Raw genomic sequence first — 22,546 nt, 5'->3', positions numbered from 1 at the left:
GCATGAGGTCAGTGAGGGAGAGGATATCTCTAATATGGTCATCTCACAAGCTCCACCCACAAGTTTGCAAGGGGCAGCCAATTAGAATAAAGTTGTGTTAAACAGGATGAGGATGAGTTTAAAAGCATCTTAAACTGGGTCTTTATGCAGCTCATCCTCTGTGCGAAACAAGCCATCTCTTTAAGACTTGCGTATTTTAATTCTTCACCCTCTGATACCTTCTTCTGGTCACCCTTGTTTCTCTTTCCCGAACTGGTGTCTGACCTGCTTCCAGAACAAAATGACTGGCTACGCATCAGGTCTAGGTATACCCTTGGAAAAACCTGGAAATTACTCCAGATAGATGTGTAGATAGCCACATCTATATACTGAATTGTCAACCCTGACGATCTAGGGTACTGGGGGAGGTTGTCAGATGTCTTTATGGCAGAAAAGAGTAAAAGCCCACTTTCTTCTGATTGGTTGCCCCTCGCCTGACATCTGAACCTGGTGCTTGTGAGCACCGCTTCCTTCGCTTGCCAGCGTTTTTATTTTGTTAATACCAAATTCAGATGTTGAAAAGAACAAAAACATTAGTTTGTAATCACAAAAGTTTTGCAAGATTCAAATTTGTCAACAGAGCCCCCCCAGATTTATGAAAACAGTGTTTGTATTTTAATAGATGTTTTAAACTTATTAAATCTCACCCCTGACACAAATGTCATATAATGAATAAAAAAAAAAAAAAAAACTAAGCTGAAAGAGTCCAAAATCCACTATAAATTCAGTTCCCTTTAGCTTTCAAAGCCAAAAATAAAACAATACAGGCCTAAAAAAATTCTGCCGTAACCAAACTTGTAACCAGTAAATTACATTATCTCAGATCCATTCATGCACGCTCTCTGACTGAGTATAATGCAGATTTAACAATGGTTACCTGCTTATTGGAGAGAACAGTAGGTTTAACTTTCACTCACTGGTTGTGTGAAACTGCTTTCATATTTCTGTTAGCAGGCATTCATGTGGGGGAAAAAGGCTGAAACGTCAGCTTAGTTTGAAAAATTTCGTTCTCTGAAAATACCGACGGCAATCTAGTGAAACTTTACTCTGTCACCGTCTGGACTCTGGTCAATGAAAACAGAGCTCTGAAGTTTTATTCTGCTACTGAATAAAAACATTTTCCATCGACAAGTTAAAATTTCAGGTCAATTATCTCAAAATATAGATATTTGAATCAAAATCTTTCCTGGGAATTATTGTTCAAATGTGTTTCTGTGGCAGAAATGAGCTTCCATACAAAACAGTCTGTTTGGCTTTCCTGAAGGAATAAACACAAGATTAAAATTTATTTCACAACCAAAATGGCATTTTTAATTAAAACCCTCCAAACTTGCAGAGTAGTGGGAATATTTTACAAAACCAAATTTTCTGACCACATAACATGGACTTGTTTACACATTTAACAAGTGAAAGGCTGCTGGTTTGATTCCAGCTGAAGACAACCCCAAGGGGATTTGTATCAGGAGGGGCATCTGGTGCAAAACCGTCAATTTAAACTTGCGGAGCGACCCTGCTCCCGAGGAAGCAGCAAAAAGGTTGCTTTTATATGAAAACCCCCTTTATTAAACTTTAGCAACACACAAGAGAAGGAAAAAATAATTTTTGAAGTTATTAAACCTTCATTGATTACTTGTACATAGCCCAAGCTTCAAATAAGTACAGTGTATCGATACTGTGAGCACCCACCACTGTGTACATGACAGAAATGTATAACAGATCCACTTCAGGGGGAGAAAAATAAACATGATTTTGCAGTGGTATCTGTTAGACTCAAAGAAACAAGAAGGTAAAGCCAGTTCCAGGTAAGCATGAAGATTATTAATAAAGCAATTTATTTGCCAAATAAGAATGCCTTTACAGTATATACAGTACATATGACAGCCTGAATACCACCAGGAAAATGCTGGGCAAAACAAAAGTTGACTCCCAGACTGCATGGAAAGAGAACAATCATGACTATTTTTTTGGCATTTTGGTTCGTTTTGAAACACGCAGTGATATATAACGAGGGATTCCTGACCCCCCTGGGCAATTAAATATACACGATGCATTACCTATATAAAACAACAATAATCTGTACACCGTTGTATGGAAAATACGATTGCACAACCCAACAAGTCCCACAGTATGTCTATATCTGAATCCAAGCAAGGCCTTGCTGCTTAATCGTCGATTAAAGAACATAAAGAACTCTTTTGGCAACTCCACCACCACTCGACAGACGCTTCCATTCTCGCCGCTGAGGAGGAAGAGCTCTCCCGTGTCGATTTCCCTTGTTTACCAACACATGAAAATGATTATTACGCCCCGCAGATTATGAGCACTGAAGATCGGAAGACGCTAACGGTATTTACATTGATGGATGAACACGTGGAGGTGCATGGCTTTCTTTACAGTGTGCGCATTAATGGTGAGGTGGTCGAGGTGAAGAAGAAGACCTCAGTTCTGTCGAGGGGACCTCTGAAACCAAAACCATACTCGGGAGGTCCCCTCTCTCTTCCAGCACCGTATGTCCCACATTGAGCTCGGCTTTACCTTCCTCCTCCGCTCCCTCGGATCTCACTCCTGTTCCTCCTCGTCCTCCTCCTGGAGCTCCTCGATGGCATCCATCTGATTCCTGGAGCACACCTCGCTCATGGGGGCCGAGTTCTCGCCCTCCACCACCAGCTCGTTGGACATCTCGTTTTTCTGTGGACAAAGCAGACGGGGGAAATGGAAACAAAATCGTTGCTGTGCTGAATCAAATGAGTAAAAATGAAGCCACTGTGAGTCCAGAGGTTACAAAATCCATCCAGCAGCACCTCTAAAGTCACTAATTAACACCTTACATCTCTGTTTAATCTGGATAAAAACCGTGTAAAAAAGCAGTTTGCAGGTTTGTGCCTGATTATTTCTTGGCTGAGCACAATGATTTCACCATGAAGCTGCCTGGCTCAAACACCAGGAGGGCACAGCGTTTTAGCCAAGAAACACCACGGCCTTCTGGCTATGATCTCAGCCTGTTATGTTATCCAATTAGGTGTTTTTGTGCGGATTAATGAGCTGTAAGGTGTTAATCAGAGAGCTTTAGCCTTACTTGTAGGCAGATTTAGTTTCCTTTAAACAGGGAAAGACCAACTTTCCTTTATGTCTTCATGCAAAGCCAGGCTGACTACTGATTCATATTGAGTAGAAAAATACGATGCACCATCCATGAAACGCAAAGATAAATATTCCTTTAAAATAAAAAGCAAAGCTGGAGATTGTTTATTTGCCTAAAATGGAAGAAACGCCATGTTTTCAGATACTTTTTTTTTTTTTAATACAACATGAACACGGTGCAGCTTGCTGCTTCAACAGGATGCCGGGAGTAACAAGGTTGTTCATCTGAAACCGGCTGTCCTTACAAATTAACATTTTCCTAAAATAAACAAAGAGAATGTTATATTTCTGACAATCAGAGAGGTGTGGTCACAGAATAGCAAGTACAAGTTTATTAAAGCTGTACCGTTTTCAATTTTACTTTTTTTTTTTTTTTTTAAAGACAAACAGAACATTAAAGGTGACACTTTATGATGATGTCAACTTGATATATATTTTTTTTAATTCTAGAATTCTGCTAGAGGAGCTTTGCATAACTTACAGCTCAAAATAATCCTTCATAATAATCATGCTGTTAGTTCGACTTGTCTGTCGTTTTAGCTCCTCCTCCTTTGTGCAAGCTTTCTACTGGTTGGCTGCTCCTTGTAAACAGAAACATTAAACAGTGGCCGGGAGTTCTGTACCTGAGGTGACTGTATTAGACTCGGTCACAAAGGCCTACAAACCGTGACCCTCGGTGACCTTCGTTGCTATGGAAAAAAAATTCCCTGACAGGTCACAAATCACAAAGAGTGCTTCTGCACTAAAAACCTCCTTGGACTGCTTTGGTAGTGAAACCATTCACCTTCAAATTAAAAGCTGAGCTTGACCTGCAACCAGTAAACTTTTATTTTGAAAGCAAACTTTGTTTCCAATTTGTATTGGACTTCACAGTTTCAATTTAATTTGTTGCTTTAAATTAAAAAAAAAAAAAATTTATATTTTGAGGAAATGCAATTTTCAAAATTAGAGATAAAATCCAAACAATCCGATGATCTCTTATGACCAATCACTCATCATCCTGTTAATACTCCGGTTTAACAGGAGGGCAGTGCGTTTGCAGACGTGTTGCTATCTTCCCAACAAACCACGGGCCACTCTGGTGTTTTAGTGACCAAAGCAATGACAAGGAGGATATATATTTTTTTGTGTAGCGCCGTCTTTGCCAGAAGCCACTTGCCAACTGGTCTGGGAATTCAACCTGTGGTTGCTAACTAATCTCTAGGAGTGCAAGACTGAAGCCTGAGGGATGGCCACTGTCACTGACCTCACAGAGATCAGTCTGAAGCCTGAGCTTGTGGTTCACCAACATGTTATTTCAAACTTTGGCCAAGTTTCACGTGAGCATCCACCAGTAATCCAACAGTAATGAGAGAAAGCTAGGAGAAGCATAGCAGGTCCACTTTAAGCCCATGCACAGGGATAAATAAAAATGCCCAAGCCTTCTCCTCGCATGTGTGCTTTGATGGAAGGATAATGACTAAACAGGAAAATTATAATTAGTGAGGCACACGCCGTCTGTTCACAGACCCATAAAGAGCGAAAAGAAAAAAAAAAAAAAAAGAAAACGCAAAAAGAGGTGTGTACTCATGTTTAGAATGACCTCAGTCCAGGTGTTCTCACCTGTTGTCGATAAACATAGCAGGCTGCTATAGCAACCATTGTGGACTCCCCTATGAAACCAGCGAGGAGGGATCCGACCCCGAGTGTGGCCCCGTGAACCCTGAAACACACACAAAAAAGGAGCAGATCAAGTTTTGAACACCGTGAACTAAACATGGACCGGTGCGGACGTGAATTTGCCCGTCAGGAGTAAAAAGTGAGAAACCGCAGCTACGTATTGCATAACTGTAATCCTGACTCACAGCGCTGACCTCTGTGAACCTCTCAGTGCTCTCTGAAGTGGCAGCTTACCCCATATAAGGCAGCACAACTAGACTGGTGATGAGGACAATGATGCGCAGAACCGAGCTGGGGGCCAGCACAAAGGTCTTTTTCAGGGTCATGAGCCATCCAGTCAAATGAGCCCGAACAGTCACTGCAAACACACAGAAAACAGAAACACTGCCTCACTTGTCCGAACGAAACACCAGTACAAACCACAGCTGGAAGCAAAAGTGAAGCTGAAAGAGAAAAAAAAAGGTACGTCTTACCTGGCAGGGGAAAAAAGGAGAAAATCCTGAGTGGGACCACGCACAGCTTAGCGAAACTATCCTCCACTCCAATTACATCAACCAGGATCTTCTCTGACACATGAGGACTCCAAAACACCACAAAGCAAAGCTGTGCAGGAAACGAACAAAGACTAAATTAATTTATCCCCCGCTATGCCTCATTAGATTTCATTAGTTCATTATCTCGAGGGGCTTCGGACCGGACGCGGGCCCCTTTGAAGCTCCTACAAAACAAGCGAGCGAGCGAACGCATGATGGACGGCGTTATTGTTCCTAGAAGGCGTTTCCGAAGCACGTGCAACATTACTGTAGCCATCTCAAAGCAATTACCCTGCGAGCGGAGCATTAATAGTGTTAAACAGGACAGCAAACTGATCTGAACATGAATAATACATCGCTTTGTTTCGAATTGTAAAAACAGTTTCTCTGCACGCCGAACTTGGACTTAGATCAGAGGGGCTCTTCTATAAAGAGAGATTAATGAGTGAGGGAGGTATGTTGAGCCTAAAGCTAGAGTATTCAGTGTCACAACACAAGCGCTCTCTTTAATGTGGCAGGTCATCACAGCTAATGCTGAACACATACCGTGGTCTGGGAACAGGTCGTGTGCGTTCAGTGATTCTTTCAGCTTAAAGCATGCCTTAAAGGTCATGCAGATTGCAACGTGCAACCGGTTGAGCTGAATCCAAGTCACGCCAGAAGGATGCTGCACAGTGCAGAAAAATGCACTGCACAGTCAAATGAATTCACATGCAGAAAATAAAGATTTTTTATGCTCAGTTCCTCCCCTTTTATGTGAGCGTGCTCAGAGCCCGAAACAGGAAGACTGGGTTAACAGAGAAAGCTGATAACAGGTTATCACGCCCGTAGTTATCGCTGACTGGGTTTTTTTATGTTTTGTCTAAAAAGTCTGACCTTGTCAAATTTGCTTCATAGGTCATCCCTCTGGAGTTCCCGGAGATGCATTCATGTTTTGACTAACCAACAGCCACTCTCCATTTGTTACCAACTACAAGTACTTGCCGTCCTCCAGCTGTTTTTCAGGATTCCTGAAATGTCTCAACTTGGAACAAAACACTGATGATCTGATCATCTGACAACCAGCATGTAAATAAAATGCACTCGATCACCTGGTGTCATATTTAATCATCCTCACTTGCTGAGTCTACTCTCAGCCTTATGCAAAGCACCCAGACCTTCCAGGAGTCCTCGCTCACCTCTACTTGCTTTCCTGCTGCTTTGTGTAACTACTTCCTGTCACATGCTGTCACCCTAGCCCTCTCTGAAACCTGAATAAGTAGAGAACAGACTATTAATTCTGCTGGGCATTCCAGCTTCCTCGTACACAAATTTGGCCTTGCTGGGTGAGGCGGTGATCCACACTTTGAAACAGTTGACAAATGGAAAGCAGAATGATATAATCACACACAATAAATATCTCCAGTAGGGCTCAATCCCCACAGAGTTCACCAACAGGTGAAAACTGTAATCTAATTCAGGGTCATGAGAAGTCCTGATATGAGGTGCCCTCTGAACAGGCTGCCAGATTGTCACAGACCTAACACACCATCTTATCACTCTAAACTAGTCTCAACAGATAAATGTAAAATGCAACACCAGCTGAAAAAAACCCCCCACCTGTTACTGCTCTAGTTTTCATCGCACTGTAAACCTGCCTCTAGCTCAGCACCCATCGACCCAGATTCTCTCGTTCAGGTCTCTCTTATGCCATCTAATCTGAAAATGAATGATGACTAATCCCACCGTCACAGAGATGCAGCGAACTCTGGGTTTAAACTCCAGTCCTGTGTGGTGCACTCTGTGGTGGAACCAGAAGTTTACATATTACATTATTAATACTACATAGCCAGGATGTTAAACATGCAGTGCAGCGGATGGCTGTGAAAACTGAAGGAGGAGGGAGGATGACTCTTTTTTCCCCCTTCTAACTTAGTGAATAAAAAAAAGGTACTCATTGTTACTTCTTCTTACCAAAACTAGTGTTTACTCTTTTTAGGCACTGAAAATTACACCTCCAGATTCAGAAGAATTACACAGTAAATGTTGTGAAATTATACCCCAAGTTGCCGACTGGATTATAAAGTCCTAACTTTTTACACGCGAAAGGCGCTCAGTCTGGAGGCTTTTAAATTAAAGTTATAAGGCAACAATTTTATAATTTAGTTCGGTTCTGTGGTCGATGATAATTGCTCTCAATCGGCAGCATTTGACTCAGCTCATTTATGGCAAGGAACGAGTAAAAAGTCACTTTTCTGTTCACTGGCATGTTGAATGGAGCCTTTCAGAGTCAGTCATGATATTTGTCCCTACACACCTTCACAAAAATTAAAAACTGTCAAAAGTGCAAGATTGAATTGATTTTCTTGCCCAGTAAAAACACTTCAAATAGTAAAAAAAACAACAACACCTGATGTTCCAGCAGTTGTGATCGCTCAAACCTGCCACTAGCTCAGCACCCACCTACCCAGATTCTCCCACTCAGGTCTTTCTCATGCAGGCTAATCTGAAAATGAATGACGACTAATCCCACCATCACTGCAACCAGACCACTTTATTTAAATCACTGTTTATCTATGCATCACTTTAAGCCTGTGGCTCACCATCATGGTGCTTTTCTTTGATTAATGGTCGTTTGGGTTGGAGACATAGTAAGACACAATGCTCTGCAGTAGGGCTGCCACGATTAGTCGACTAGTCACGATTATGTCGACTATTAAAATCGTCGACGACTAATTTAATAGTCGACGCATCGTTTGAAGCTTTGTAAGATCACAAAGGACGCAGGAATGAGTAGTAGGATTTAAGAGTGTAATAACGGACTGAAACAGAAGATGGCAGCACTGCATGTCCAAGGATGCCAGCTGCCGTTAAACCCCGAAGAAGAAGAAGCTGTGTCCCAGAATTCATAGCGCAGCCCAGCGCAGTTGTCAACAATGGCGGCAGCTAGTTAGTTTTAACTTTACTCTTATTATTCTTTCTGGGTCACAAAATAAACGTTTAACATATTTTCAGGCGAGAATGTAGCCGTGTAAACCTCAAATATCTGCTCAGTTTATCAAGACACCACATATTTTCAAAAGCGCTCCGACGTTTTCGGAGACGTCTGTTACCCACTAGCTCGTTAGCTAGGCGGGGGCAAGGCTAACTAGAGCCGTGAGAACACCGGACTCCCGGCAAATCGTTTTCAAACCCACCACCGTCTTTCGCTAGTCAGGTTAAACATATATATAAGTCACTTAGACAACTTAAATGTTATTGTTTGGCTTTTTTCAGTATTTTATTTGTTCCTGAGTAAATCGGTTTGGCTGAGATTAAAGGTATAGTTTTTGCACAGCTAAAACTGTCAAGCAGACAGCTGATTATCAGAAGTGTGAGACGCTGGAGAATATACTCCGGTGTCCTGTTATATTTTAGAAAGCAAGGAGTTTATTAAACTTCACCGAAACAATCTGCAAATTTCATTAAAAATTAATAAACTACCATCTTGTCTTTATTTTTAGTTAGCACAAACACTTCAAGCTGTAAGCTAATGATAGTTATATAAGACCAGATGCTGCTGGTGCAATAAGCTGTATGTCCAATGGATGATGATCTGATTAGTCGACTAATCGCAAAAATAATCGGTGACTAGTCGACTATCAAAATAATCGTTTGTGGCAGCCCTACTCTGCAGTATTTTCAACATCGCAGGAAGTTTCAGATTTCTGATCCTCTGAACCAAAGTTTGGGTGAGGATTACTTCTTTTGATGATTTCACCTGGCGTCGCCTCACCAGTTATCATTACTTTAGCTAAAAAATTTTGAGGCGAGCAATTTATCTGGCCCGAGCGAAGCCGCCAATCTCCCCTGACTCAACCGTGGTTACTCTAAACAAGGTGAGACACCCCAGCAAGGTCTGTTTGCATAAGATTTAATTATCCGTTACGTAAGGTTAGTCACTCCCCTCCTCAGATACGCCTCGTCTACCTCCTCCAGTTGTTTTCACTCTGCTGCATTTCCTGCATGCGTAATTAATACAAGTCAGAGCATGACGGCTTGTTTTCGACACAGCACCTATCTGCCTGTGGTGCTTTGCCGAACACACACCCTCACATAGAGGTTTACAGCTCTGGGATTCCACATCTGGTGTGCCATTCTTCTCCTCCTCTTTCTCCTCCTTAAAAAAGACCCAACCTTTGCCACAAACTTCCTGTTTTTCTTATTCAAGCTGTTAGGACAGCTAACTGAAGAAAAAGCTCATTCTCACTCGTCGCATTAATACCAAACAGAAGGCGAATATGATCAGGAAGAGCGTTTTTGCCGATTTAAAGGCATAACTGTCCAAACATTTAGCAGAGAAACAAAAACAGTGCGCAGCAGCGTGCATAATGACGCAGGAGCACTCATTATTTAGCAGAAAAGCATACCTGCAAGGGGCTTTTGAAATGTGTTAAATGACATGTTTTATGTGAATGCCCATTTTGTGATGCTCTTAAAACTTGGGTGGGACTGGGACAAAAAAATAAATAAATATAGGCCCTTAGCCTGCTCACAAATTCCACCCTAATGTGTCTCCCTGCAACCTGAAACCAAGACGGCACAGCGAAGGAAGAGTACATATGAGTCATTAAAAAGTCGATCACTTAGAACCTTAGTACAGAGCAAACAGGGTTAGAGACATGCAAAAGCCATGTTGAACATGTTTGTGCAGAACACTGAACCAGTTTTGTTGGTCATGTTGGTCTGACTGACAGCATCTTTAACCTGTGATGAGGCAAGATTAAAAGTAGGCAAACAAGGCAGGCGGCTGCCAAAAAAACAAAAACGCAAAGGTTAGTGATGTTTGCACTCTCACATTCAAGATTAGTCTTTGAAAGACAAACATCAGGAAATGCTGCCAAACAGATTTGCATGTTTTCCATGTGTGAAACAGGAATACCTGGCTTGGGCTAGGAGCTTTTTTTGTCAGATGTCAGATCAGCAAACAGCACCTCACACACTGGAACTCAATACAAGCTATCAGTTAGAAATGTGAGGCAACACGTTTAAGTAATAGTGGGGCTAAATTACAGCAACCTGACACAAAAGTTGTGTCAGGTCTTTACTAGACTTTTTTCCCCACATTAGACGACACTTCCTTTGTCCTTCATGTGTCCAAGTTTCTCAAATTTTGGCACAACACACCAACACATGCAGAGCTTTCAGCTTATAGCTCTTTGTAAACCTTCCTGTTGGTGGAAAAAAAAAATTCTGTCTTACTGTGTCATCTTTGCCATTTTTCATATATTTAAGTTAAAGCACCGGAATAAATGATGTTTCGTGAAAAGCTGCTAGTAACAAAATCTAGCATTGGTTGTTTGCCAAGCGGTCTGTTATGTCTAGACACAACAAGTTTGTGGAGTTTGGTGCCTTTTCCTGCTTGACTGATTTATAGCTAAGTGTCAAGTGGCTTAACATTCCTGTGAAAATGGTCAGGTACAAGGACTGGACTGAAAATGATTTTTTTTTAAAAATAAAAAAAATTGCAGCCAATGTCCAAAAAAAAACAAACAAAAAACCTTCTGGCAAAATTACAAGTCTGGCTCCTTGGAAGCAAATTACGATGAAGTGAGGGGTGGCTCAAGACTCTGCACTGTGCCCCCCGCATAAAAAAAGAAAGAAAGATCTTACCGTGAGTGACAGCGCCAGACAGCAGAATGTAAACTTCTTAATATGCGACTTGGTGACAAGGCTGCCAGCGTTCAGCTTGTTGCTGGGATTATTCTACAAGTGAGAGAAGCTCATTAGTGTTCTAGACAAAAAGCAGACTTATTTCTACTGTAAACACTAGCAGGGACAGTCTGAGAATACCTTGTCAAAGGCTGGGTATACTGCTCTCAGTTCAGTCAGCCAACCGTAGGGCATGTGGCCTACCGGGTATGTGGCTGTGAGCACAGCAACGGCCTGGAATGACAAAGACACGACAGCTAGAAGTCATCAGCACATCGGCGCTAGTGCTGAAAATACCACCCGCGCCACACAAGCGGCTAAATTAATGATAGAGGTCTAACAATAGCCGACGCGAGAGGAGCACATGCGTCTCTCACTTTCCCAGCAGCGTTCGGGTTTTGAAAAAGTTTGCGACCGGCCTTGAGCTTGTTATTGTGTCCCGAACAACAATGGGCAGCGAACAGTACAGCCATGGAGGAATGTTTTCACTCAGTGTTATGAAGCCCTCAGTTTCACATGTACATGGTGAATCACCCAAACCACTGGCAGCCAGTGTTGTCAATGATTTCCAGTTCATTCTGGTAAACAGCTTTGTATTGTCTCTAGTAGTTGGGGATCTCTGTAAGCCAGAAAGCTCCAGAGGGAGTTTGTTAGCTTTACATCTGCAGTAACTTGAGGGGGGGGGGGGATTAGACTGCGAAAGTCTCTCTTTACGATCCTGTGAAAGCATCGCAACAATTAGCATAGAATAGCATATGAAGCAGTTTGCAGCAAGTTCGTAATTAAAAGAAATACAATAAACACGAGTGATACGCTCACCTCTGTGGCATCACTGGTGCCCTTGAGGTCACGAGACACAAAGAGGTTGACGATGGGTCGACTGATGCGCTGAGTGGCCAGGATGAGGGCGAGAGGCCACCAGAAACTCAGCATCTTTTTGATGGTGGCGTCGCCCTGCAGGGACAGAGAGAGGAGACGTGCTTGAGACTAGTTTTATTATTACGAAACGTGCAAAAAAAAAAAAAGTCAGCACATACCCCCACGTCAAGCCCGCTGGAGTCCGGGATGTTGTCGTGGATGTTGCAGTAGTAACCCAGCCCGACGATGCTGAAACGAACCAAAGCACCCATATACAGCGAAAGTATCGGGATGAGTAAGGGCTCCACACATTCCAGGTTACTGTGCAGGAGAATGGCCACGAAGACGATCTGCGGGAGAGGAGAGCGATCACGTAACACGCTCACGGGTGAATTAAAGTTTGATTGAAAGCGAACGCGGGTGTGTCTCGTCACCTGAGCCACCACGTCAGAGATGGATGCAGAGCCGACGATAACGCTGTACTTGTGCTTCAGAAGGATCCCTGCGTGAATCCATGCCTTCAAACAATAAAGAGAGGTCAGCTCGAGACGCAAAGCGGCATTTTGCCCATTTTTCTGATCGCAGCCGGGCCGTATATTGGTGTGTTGTAGAAAACAAAACAGAGTTGATTAAAACCCGCCTGGTACGTTTAAACCAATGCTTACCATTGCATCCAACAAAGGGAACGCAGCCAGGTACAAGAAGGCCTTCCTTGTCTTGTGCCCCACAGATTCATCCACATGGTGGAGCTTATTAATAATGTAGTATCCTAAATCTGTGTATGCTGCAGGAGAAAAGGGGAAGGGGGCCACAGGTGGGTGAGAAGAGGTTAATGAGAAGATTTCTTCCCACGCTCGATTGTTTTGTGAAAGCTGCAGTAATGAACTCTTTAGGTCTGGCGCGTACAGACACACAAACACCAAAACGTTGCATTTTTAGGATGCGGTTTAAACACTGTCATCAGGCGTTCACAAACAACCCTTAAACACACCTATCAAGATATGCAGGATGAATGCGATGGCCCCGGCCGCCACCATGCAGAACACAGCCTTCCTCCGGTCCCGCTTGCTGTTGACAAACACCAAGCCCACATTCTTAAAGTCGCTCATTGGGCCGGTGAAGAACTTCATCAGGGAGTAGGCCAGACCGTAGCTGGCCAGCATTTCCACTGCATCCTCTTTGACTGTGGCTATGCCCCTGTTGAGGGCCTGGAAAAGATATGGCATGGAGGGAGGGAGGGGAGAGGAGAGGAAGAGGTGAGACAGCACGTGAGGCATGACCAGCCCGCATGAGCGTGACTTGGTCTAACTTTATCTCTAGCCAGACAGCACCACAGCCCTTAACAGTCCTTCAATAAAAAAATTTTTTTTTTAAAAAGTAAAACACACAGAGGAATATGTGCCTGTCCTTTACAAGCGATCACACACAGTCACCCTGAGAAAACACAACTACAGCTGCTTTCTCTTTTTGCAGGACTCTGTGCTATTTACAGAGCCATTACATAAGCTTAATCCTGACATCTCCAAGCCTCTATGTGCGTGTGTGTGTGTGTGTTTTTAATTCTCACACTATCTGCACAGGCTCTCTGGGGTAAAAAGCAGCCATGAGATCACTCATTTGGCTAAGAAAGGACAGGAAATGTCCAGACAGGAAATATGACAATTAAAGGAAAATGTTGGGTGCGTTTTAATCCGTTCTCTATCATCTGCAAGTGGATCAGATTGACTGATAAATGACAGGAAAGAGGCGTGCTGTTAATAACACTGACAGCTCAGTGCGTTTCACGGCAGCAATGGCGACATTGTTTGTTTTTTTCCAGAATAAAAAAAGGAAGAAGAAAAAAAACATCAGGCCCTTCGTGTGGGTGAGAGATCCGCCTCTTTTGCTAAATAATGTACATAAACCTAATGGATGTCTCGACAGTCACATACACGACACCCCTCACGGCTAAGCTAGCCGCAGTTGAAGCCCCAAACCAGGGGGACTAAACGAGACTCGAAATGACTGGTGTCAGCTCGGGGAAGCGGTCGGTGTTTTCTGGGGCCATTTAAAAAAAACGCTAAATAAATAAAAGATGCTAGTTGACACACCGAAGCACTCTCCCCGTCACAGCGGCGGAGTAATAAAACGGCCGTTAGCCGCCGCTAGCGAAGCCAAAGCTGCGGTGCCGTGAGTCTTCCTACCCCCCTCCCCTCCCGTAACCTGAAAACAAGCCAGCCGGAGCCGTTACCTGTTCTCCGAGGTCGATGGCAACATTGGTGATAGCCAAAGGCACCAAAAAGCGGATGAGAGGCCAGTAAGGGCTGAGAGATGGAAACTCCACCATAGTACAAGCCGGGATGACAGAGCGAGGGGCATCTGCCTCGGTCTTGATTGATGAGGAGGAAAAAGCAGAAGATTAGCGGCGAGGAGAGGCAGTCGGAGCACCTGTGTTTCTGCCGTCGGAGGGGGGGTTAAGTGGGGCAGCGGCGGCGGGAGGAGCCGGGGCGCTCCGGTAGCGGCTGCGCTTCACGAGGTTGTGGTGCTGCTAAGAGGATCCGAAGGCCAATGGAAATCTCACACCGGCGCATCTTCCTTGCAAATCGTCATCATCAAGGGGGTGGAGAGGAGAGGGGAGACGCGAGGTGACATCAAACAAAAAAAGGAGGGGACTGGGACGAACCGAGGTGGAGATTCGGATTTTTTTTTTTTTTTTTTTTTTAAAGAAGGACACGCGATAATCCGGAGCAGCTCGGCTGGATTATCAATTTCCGACAGCGTCGTGTTTGATTTCACTGCGCCTGTGCTGGGGCAGTCCGGCTGCTTTTCGACCCTCCCAGAGGCTGGAACCCACTGCTGCCCGCACGTGGGCCTGGCATCCCGGCCGTGACGTCACCGCCAAGTATAAATCTGGCTTTTTATGACAGCGGAGCACGCGACACACAGGAGAGCTAGCAGCAGGGGGTGGTTCGGTAGAGATGAATAATCAGTTCACAACCGTAAAAGAAAGTAAATCTAACTGGACTCTGGAGGGCAATCACATAGTAAAGCAATCATATACACCTACGCATGTCAGGTGTATCTCCACGAGGAGAGTTTGGTCTCATAAATCCTTCTATGTTGCACATTAAACCTGCTTTGAAGACACTTAGGTTTACGCAGCATAAACGGGTAAACGTACAAAGACATACACTGCCACCTGCTGGACAAAGACATTTTAATGTGCAACTGGATGAACAGGGGTGTACCAACAGCATTCTCATGGGGTGCCACTGGCTCACTGTGTAATATATGGGATGATAATATTAATCGAATATGGTGTTTGCAAACGTAGTCAACATTTGATTCTATTTAATGCACTATCCAGTAGCTAATTAGCAATTTGTTAGTTGTATGATCTGTTGTAGTGTCTAAATATGATTCAAAACAAATAATCACATATAAATTCAATATAATACACTCACTTTCAGAGTGGACCCTTTAGTTACCAAACGTGAGTCCAAGCTTGATCATGTTCAGCAGAATTTTACAGACAAGTTAATGAGCAATTTGTGACAAAACTGATAAGAGGGGAAACATTCCTCTAAACCAGGGGTGTGAAACTTAAGGCTCAGGGACCAGAATAGACTCAGCTAATGGTCCAATCCAGCCCACTGGATCGCTCTGGAAAATGTGAAGAAGAACCCGTCTCGAATGCCAGTCGTACTATACCAAAGTCATTAACTGATTATTTCTTTATAACAACAAAAACTATATATATTCTCTGCTCAGTCTGAACAATGAACTTTCATGAATTTTATCTGTAGTTTTAAATAAAAAATAATCTCTCACTGCAGGATTAAAGCAATAAAAATATGAATGAATCAATATTTGTTATCCAGTAAAATACTGCATATGGTTCTGTGTAAGGAATACCTTTACACACACTCTCTCTCTCTCTCTCTCTCTCTCTCTCTCTCTCTCTCTCAGATAAAACTGAGGTTATTGTATTCGGCCCTGAAAATCTTAGAAATATGGTATCTAAGCAGATTCTTACTCTGGGTGGCATTACCTTGGCCTCCAGTAACACTGTGAGGAACCTTGGAGTCATTTTTGACCAGCATATGTCCTTCAATGCAGCTATTAAAGAAATGTGTAGGACTGCTTTCTTCCATTTGCGCAACATCTCTAAAATTAGAAAAATCCTGTCTCAGAGTGATGCTGAAAAACTAGTTCATGCATTTATTACTTCAAGGCTGGATTATTGCAATTCATTATTATCAGGATGTCCTAAAAACTCCCTGAAAAGTCTTCAGTTAATCCAAAATGCTGCAGCAAGAGTGCTGACAAGGACTAGAAAGAGAGAGCAGATTTCTCCTGTTTTGGCTTCCCTTCATTGGCTTCCTGTTAAATCCAGAATTGAATTCAAAATCCTGCTCCTCACATACAAGGTCTTAAATAATCAGGCCCCATCTTATCATAATGACCTTGTAGTACCATATCACCCTATTAGAGCACCTTGCTCTCACACTGCAAGCCTACTTGTTGTTCCTAGAGTATTTAAAAGTAGAATGGGAGGGAGAGCCTTCAGTTTTCAGTGGAACCATCTTCCAGTTTGGATTTGGGAGACAGACACTATCTGTACTTTTAAGATTAGGCTTAAAAAATTCCTTTTTGCTAAAGCATATAGTTAGGGCTGGATCAGGTGACCCTGAATCCTCCCTTAGTTATGCTGCAATAGATGTAGGCTGCCGGGGGATTCCCATGATGCATTGAGTTTTTCCTTTCCAGTCACCTTTCTCACTCACTATGTGTTAATAGACCTCTCTGCATTGAATCATATCTGTTATTAACCTCTGTCTCTCTTCCACAGCATGTCTTTATCCTGTCTTCCCAAGCGGTCGCAGCAACCGGTCGCAGCAGATGGCCCCGCCCCTCCCTGAGCCTGGTTCTGCCGGAGGTTTCTTCCTGTTAAAAGGGAGTTTTTCCTTCCCACTGTCGCCAAAGTACTTGCTCATGGGGTGTCATATGATTGTTGGGTTTTTCTCTGTGTGTATTATTGTAGGGTGCACCTTACAATATAAAGCGCCTTGAGGCGACTGTTGTTGTGATTTGGCGCCATATAAATAAAATTGAATTGAATTGTGTGATAGGCCTCAGCCTCTATTGATCTTGTGCTCGGGGCATGTTCCTGTGCTGCCATGATTAGTACCTCTGAGCTGTCTTTTTTCAGTCCAGCTTTGTCCAGCCACTGGTTGGATTTCTGGATGCCAGCCACTTACTCTATCTACCAGTGGTACATACCGTGCAGGGGCCTGTCCTTCCATCATGGTTCTTCTCATTGTTCCTCTTCTTTCTCAGGTTTCTGCTCCCTGAAGTATTCTCTAAGCAGGCGGTCTGTTGTGGCCATCTTCGTGATGTACTCAAGTATGTTCGGGTGTTCGTCTCATCCTGGACGGTCGTTTCGACACTGACTAATCCTTGGCCACCTTACTTCCGCTAAGTTTACAGTCTCAGGGAGGTGGACTTGGGCTGAAACCCTCCATGCATGGTCAGGAGCTTCCTTGTCTTAATGTCAGCGGCTTCTATCTCCTCGTTTGGTCAGGTTATTATCCCAGCAGGGCATCTAATCACCGACAGGGCTTGGTCTTCCCATTCAGCTGACTCTTCAGGAGGCTTTGGTGGTTCACACACATGTGATCTTTCTTTTTAAACCTAATCCAATAGTGAGAGGTGCTATGATGTACGGATTGATGACAGTGACAAAAACACAGGGCAGACAGTCTCTGCAATCCCTTTAAAACTAAAGGCTCCTGATAAGGGGGAAACATTTCATTTTATCATATTAATATATTACTCCATATTAAGCTGTCAAATTTGGTTACTTTTTATTTAAACACAGTGTCTTAGTATTTATATTAACAGACTCAGCTTCACTATAATCAGTCCTTTAATTAACTGTGAAAACCTGTAACACAAAGAAAAAAAAATCTATTTTTGCCACTTTAGTCCAGGACATATGCAGTTAAAAGGAACAGGGCTGTGCGATGTGATGCTTTTTTTTCCGCATGGAAACAGAACCAAACCTTGAGGTCACTTTACTGGCTTTGGTTTAAGGTTTTCAATCATAGTTAATTAGACTTGCTCTCATTGTCTTTTTAAATTCCTCAGTTTTCTTGCTTACTTTGTTTAACCTGTAATGTCAAGACTCGTGACTGCAGCCCTGCCTGAGTAATCCTCAGTCAAAGAACACAAAAGTTGTTTGTGCCTTTGATTGGTGCCTGAGGGAGGCTCTGCGGTGGTTCTAAGAGTTGACACAGCCATTTACAAGCAGACATGCCATTCCCATGCAGCTGTAACTAGAGTCAGATGTTTGCTCATATCTGCAAGTGCACTTTGTATTTGGATTGTCATTACGTCCAGTTGTGTCCACGTGATTCTTCGTGATGATAAAACAACTCTGTGGGTTTTTATTTGATAAAACAGTAAAGAAATGTATTCCCAACTTTGTACTCTGACTCATTAAGTGGGTGGGGTAACAAAGGACAGAGTGGTCACCAGGTAAGTCTGAGAATGTGTTTGAGTGTTACTTTGTGAATGCTGCAACCAGGCCTGTTTGCCAGATGGTTTTGCATGGTGGCTCAAAATCTGATGGTACTTTCTTGCTTTCATAATTCTTGGTGTTGGATCAGATCTCCAAACCATGACAGAGCCTCCACTGTGTTTTACAGATGGCCGTAGACACTCACCATTTGACCTCTTTTACTTTATCTGAGTCATTGCTCTTCCATTGAGATCATTTGTGATGAGGCTTTGTTGAACAGTAGAATAATCAAATAAAGGGCCAGATAACAATTTCTAAAAGACATACCTTTCATATACTGACTTTCATTAGGCCTGCCACCTTTTCACTTGTCCTCCATTTGTTTAGTTTCCTCAAACCTTTTAAGGACTTACTGCACTACATGCTGATATATGCTAAGTTTTTACTTATACTGTATCTTTTTGGGAATCACCATGTTGGTGCAGAACATGTCAAACTGTGTTTTCTTTTTCATTTTTCCATATATTCAACTAAAGAAAATGGAAGAAACTGTGTGTTTCGTGACAGGCTGTTAGTAACAAAGTGCCTAAAGAGACAATGCATACATACACAATAAATAGGTTCTTTCCTAAGTTGCCTGTTATGTGTTGACACAATACTGGTTCATCTCTTGAGTTAGGTGGTTCTTTTTATGCTTGAATGATTCAGAGGTCTGTGTGCAGTGGTTTTACAAACAAGAAAAACACTCCTGTGAAACTGGCCGAGTACAAGGGCTGAAAATGAGTGAAAAAGCAACCATTGTCCAAAGAAAACCTTTGAAGGATCTTCAGAAAGCTGGAGAACTAAAAGTCTGGCTCACTGAAAAATGAACTATAAATAAATAATGGGTGACTCGAGACTTTTGCACATTACTGTGTATGAAAATACTGGACCTGGTTTCATTTAGTTCAGGCTGTGGTTTGTTGCTGAACAATTTGGTGACTTTTGATGTGATCTCTGATATAGACATGAAGACAGTCCTTTGACATTTATGTACCTCCTGCGACATTAATTCTGTTACTTGGTAGCTCCTGGGTACATATAAGGGTGATAAAATGTATTTATATAGCACTTTTCAAAACAAACATTATAAAAAAGCTTTACACCCACACACAGTGCAACAAAGTACATAGTCATGTTTAAAAAAGGCAGGCATGGGAAGTGCAAAGGAAAATAAATAAATGTAAAATTATGGGTGCACTGTAAACATAATAGAACTATGCAAGAATTAAAAGAAATGCATTTTCCATACTTAACACTCATTGGTTTTTGAGATTTTGTGCAGTACAATGCTGCAGTTTAGAGACGCTCAAAGCACAAGTGACTAATACACTTTTATGGGCTCTTTTCACACATAAACCTTATATTTCTTTGCTATCAAACCAAATCAAAGTCACCTAAGATGAATTTTAATGTATATTTACAGGAACGAATTTAGTTGTGGTGCATTGAATCGATGTGTCTGGGTTTTAACCTCCCAATGAGCTTAGATCAGTTAGGAAGAGGAGTAAATGAATGGACGGATGGATGGTAAAGTTAAAGTTCGCCCTCTAGTGGCCACATTTGGAGCAGACGAACAGTTCTGAACACTGACCTGACTGAAATGGTTTAAGTCTTGGTCCCAAACTCAACTTATTTTATTGTTTTGCATATATTAGTTTAATAACTTTTATTATTTATTATTATTATCTTTTATTTTAGTCTTTATAACTTATTTTGAATTCGCTAAACTCTCTGTAATTGGGTTTAAACTACCTTACTGTACCTTGGTATTTGCTAGGAAAATATGAAATGGGTGCAGCAATTCGCTATGGCCACCTATATTATTCAACACAGCTTGAACTCGCTTAGATAAGCTTTCTTGTCTTGATTATACTTTTCTGCTTTCATATTTCCATCAATTTTGACAAATTTTTCATGTAAAATTGTCCCTTTGTCTGTGTTAATGCTGACCTGGCTGAATGGAAAGATCCATAGTATCGTATTTTGTCTCCATATAATCTTTTAATACAAGATATCCTTAACTACATGAGCTATCTTGTGCATGTGATGTTCTGATTGTGATTCTGTAACTGTGGCAGGTCTCTGTAAATGACTCTGTGCTTGTTACTCTTTATTAAAAGTTACACAGACTGGTGTTGCTCTCTTTTGTTAAAACTTAAAGACACATGAGCACAAGCTGTTGTTGTTGTTTTTTTAAAATAGTTTTTCAGCTAATAGCTTTTTGGGAACCACCTTGCTGGTGAAGAAATTCTTTTAGTGCCTAAAGATTCAGTTTGAAACTTTGAAACAAGAAAAACATTCCTCAGAAAATGTCCGGTACAAGGACTGGACTGAAAATGAGTGAAAAAGAAGCCAATGTCCAAAGAAAAAGAAGGCCCAGAGAACTATTTCTCACAACAACCTTTAAAAAACAAACAAGAAAGTCCAGCTTCACAGCAGCAAAATATAAATGAGGTTTAGAGGGGTGGCTCAAGACTTTTACACAGTACTGTATACAGCATGAAAAATGTAGCTTCAAATCTACGATAAAGTCTAAGCGAGGCAATGGAAACCTGAGCTTCATCCAACTTCACCAAAATATCTAAATTTAGTATGGAAAAAAATCAGCTGCTGTTGAATGTACAGCGGTCATTAACGTCACTGCATGTTAGTCATGTACTGAAATACACAGAGGGGAACTACATGTTTGACAAAGATAACTGAGAAATGGCTAAACAGTGTCAAATAAAGGTTCATCACTCACCTCTCTCTTCCTCCTCCCCTGTGTTTACATGCCTTTAATCTTTCTTGCAATTCATCACATTCTGACTTTTGTGTGTGTGTGAAAACTAAACCGAACAAGCAAAATGTGATAGCTGGGATCTTTATCACACCTTTATTCACCAGCCACATGAACAACAACTTCACCTCCTTCCAGAGAAGAATTTAAAGCTCCATATGAGGAATTTTGTCAAGCTAGCAGACCCAGTTGTCACTAAAGGTTGCGCACTCACTGAAATGCAGAAATGACCCATTGTCATGTATGCTGCATCCACCTTGCCTAGAGGTAAAAAAAAAAAAAGCCATAAAGTGCAAAGAGCAGGGAAGCTTGCATTATTCAGACCTTTATAGCTGTAGAAAATGTCATGCTTTTATAAAACCTATCACACAAGAAAGCTAAAGCTGCTGCAATGATTTGCAAGAATGTTACTGAGGTGCAACTTGCACAATCCGGTTTCGGGCGCCATCTGATTGCGCCAGTCTTGTTCGTCAGACAAGAGAGTGAGCGGTCATGAATGCTCACTAGTGTTTCACTCACTATAATTAAAGAACGCTGGCATCAGTTTTGATTTTAGATCATTTAGCAGGAGTCTAAGGAGCTTGGAAAGAAAGCAACTGGACTTCTTTAAGTTTCGTGAAGTTGCCTCACCCCAAGAGGCTTCCTCAGTTCTAAAACCAAAAGGTTGAGAGTCGCAGATATTTAAACTCTGGTGGGAGCCAATAAGTTTCTAGTGAAACCACTGCGATGCCTCCATTAGCATCAACGCTAATGGAGATTTGCCGCGTTAATGCGGTTATGGCGTTAACGTCATTTTAATCGAGATTAATGCTGACAGCACTATTTTAATTAGATAACACCAAATCCCAACAACAGTCACCTCAAGGTGCTTTATTGTAAGGTAAAGGCTGTACAATAACACAGAGAAAACCCCAGCATTCACATGTCCCCCTACGAACAAGCACTTTGGCGACAGTGGGAAGGAAAAACTCCCTTTTAACAGGAAGAAACCTTCAGCAGAACCAGGATGTATAAAAATCCCTCAGATAAACACACTGCCATCCTACATGGTGGTATGATTTATCTATTATTTATTTGCTTCTCGATTACTTTGTATTCATCTGTTGTCTGGGTTTGTTTGAAAATGTCCATGTGAGGAAGGATGGCTCACCTACCTGCACAGCAAATCCACCTTCAGGTTACAAATAAAGTAACCTGAACCTGCACAGGAGTTTGGGTCGTCATTTTTTCCAGTGCAAAAGAAAGAAACAACGACTAAGCCACAAAAACACTGTGGTTTAGCTCTCGCAAGCTACGTCAATAACCATCCGCTGTCACTGTTAA

At 42.2% G+C, this 22,546-nt stretch overlaps 1 protein-coding gene across 3 annotated transcripts; it reads right to left on the bottom strand.

The window, feature by feature from the left end:
* Positions 1-1,333: 1,333 nt before the first annotated feature.
* ankha (ANKH inorganic pyrophosphate transport regulator a) lies at positions 1,334-21,338 on the bottom strand. Of its 3 annotated transcripts, none has more exons than XM_080864421.1 (12): positions 21,188-21,338; positions 12,892-13,108; positions 12,566-12,684; positions 12,335-12,418; positions 12,080-12,250; positions 11,862-11,996; positions 11,184-11,276; positions 11,004-11,096; positions 5,313-5,442; positions 5,074-5,197; positions 4,783-4,882; positions 1,336-2,727 (listed from the first exon to the last, which is right to left on the bottom strand). In XM_080864421.1, the coding sequence occupies exons 2-12, from the start codon at positions 13,061-13,063 to the stop codon at positions 2,599-2,601; spliced, it is 1,350 nt and encodes a 449-aa protein (XP_080720547.1). In that variant the 5' UTR covers positions 13,064-13,108; positions 21,188-21,338; the 3' UTR covers positions 1,336-2,598. The 3 variants fall into 3 exon arrangements, with proteins under 3 accessions (XP_080720545.1, XP_080720547.1, XP_080720546.1); XM_080864420.1 differs by lacking the exon at positions 21,188-21,338 and adding an exon at positions 14,131-14,697 and having other exon boundaries at positions 1,337-2,727; XM_080864419.1 differs by lacking the exon at positions 21,188-21,338 and adding an exon at positions 14,131-14,708 and having other exon boundaries at positions 1,334-2,727; positions 12,080-12,418.
* Positions 21,339-22,546: the final 1,208 nt, after the last annotated feature.

Source organism: Rhamphochromis sp. 'chilingali', assembly GCF_963969265.1.
Source record: "Rhamphochromis sp. 'chilingali' genome assembly, chromosome: 18".
NCBI lineage: Eukaryota > Metazoa > Chordata > Actinopteri > Cichliformes > Cichlidae > Rhamphochromis > Rhamphochromis sp. 'chilingali'.
Note: the sequence above shows the minus strand (reverse complement) of the source record. Positions and strands in the feature narration are given on the sequence as shown.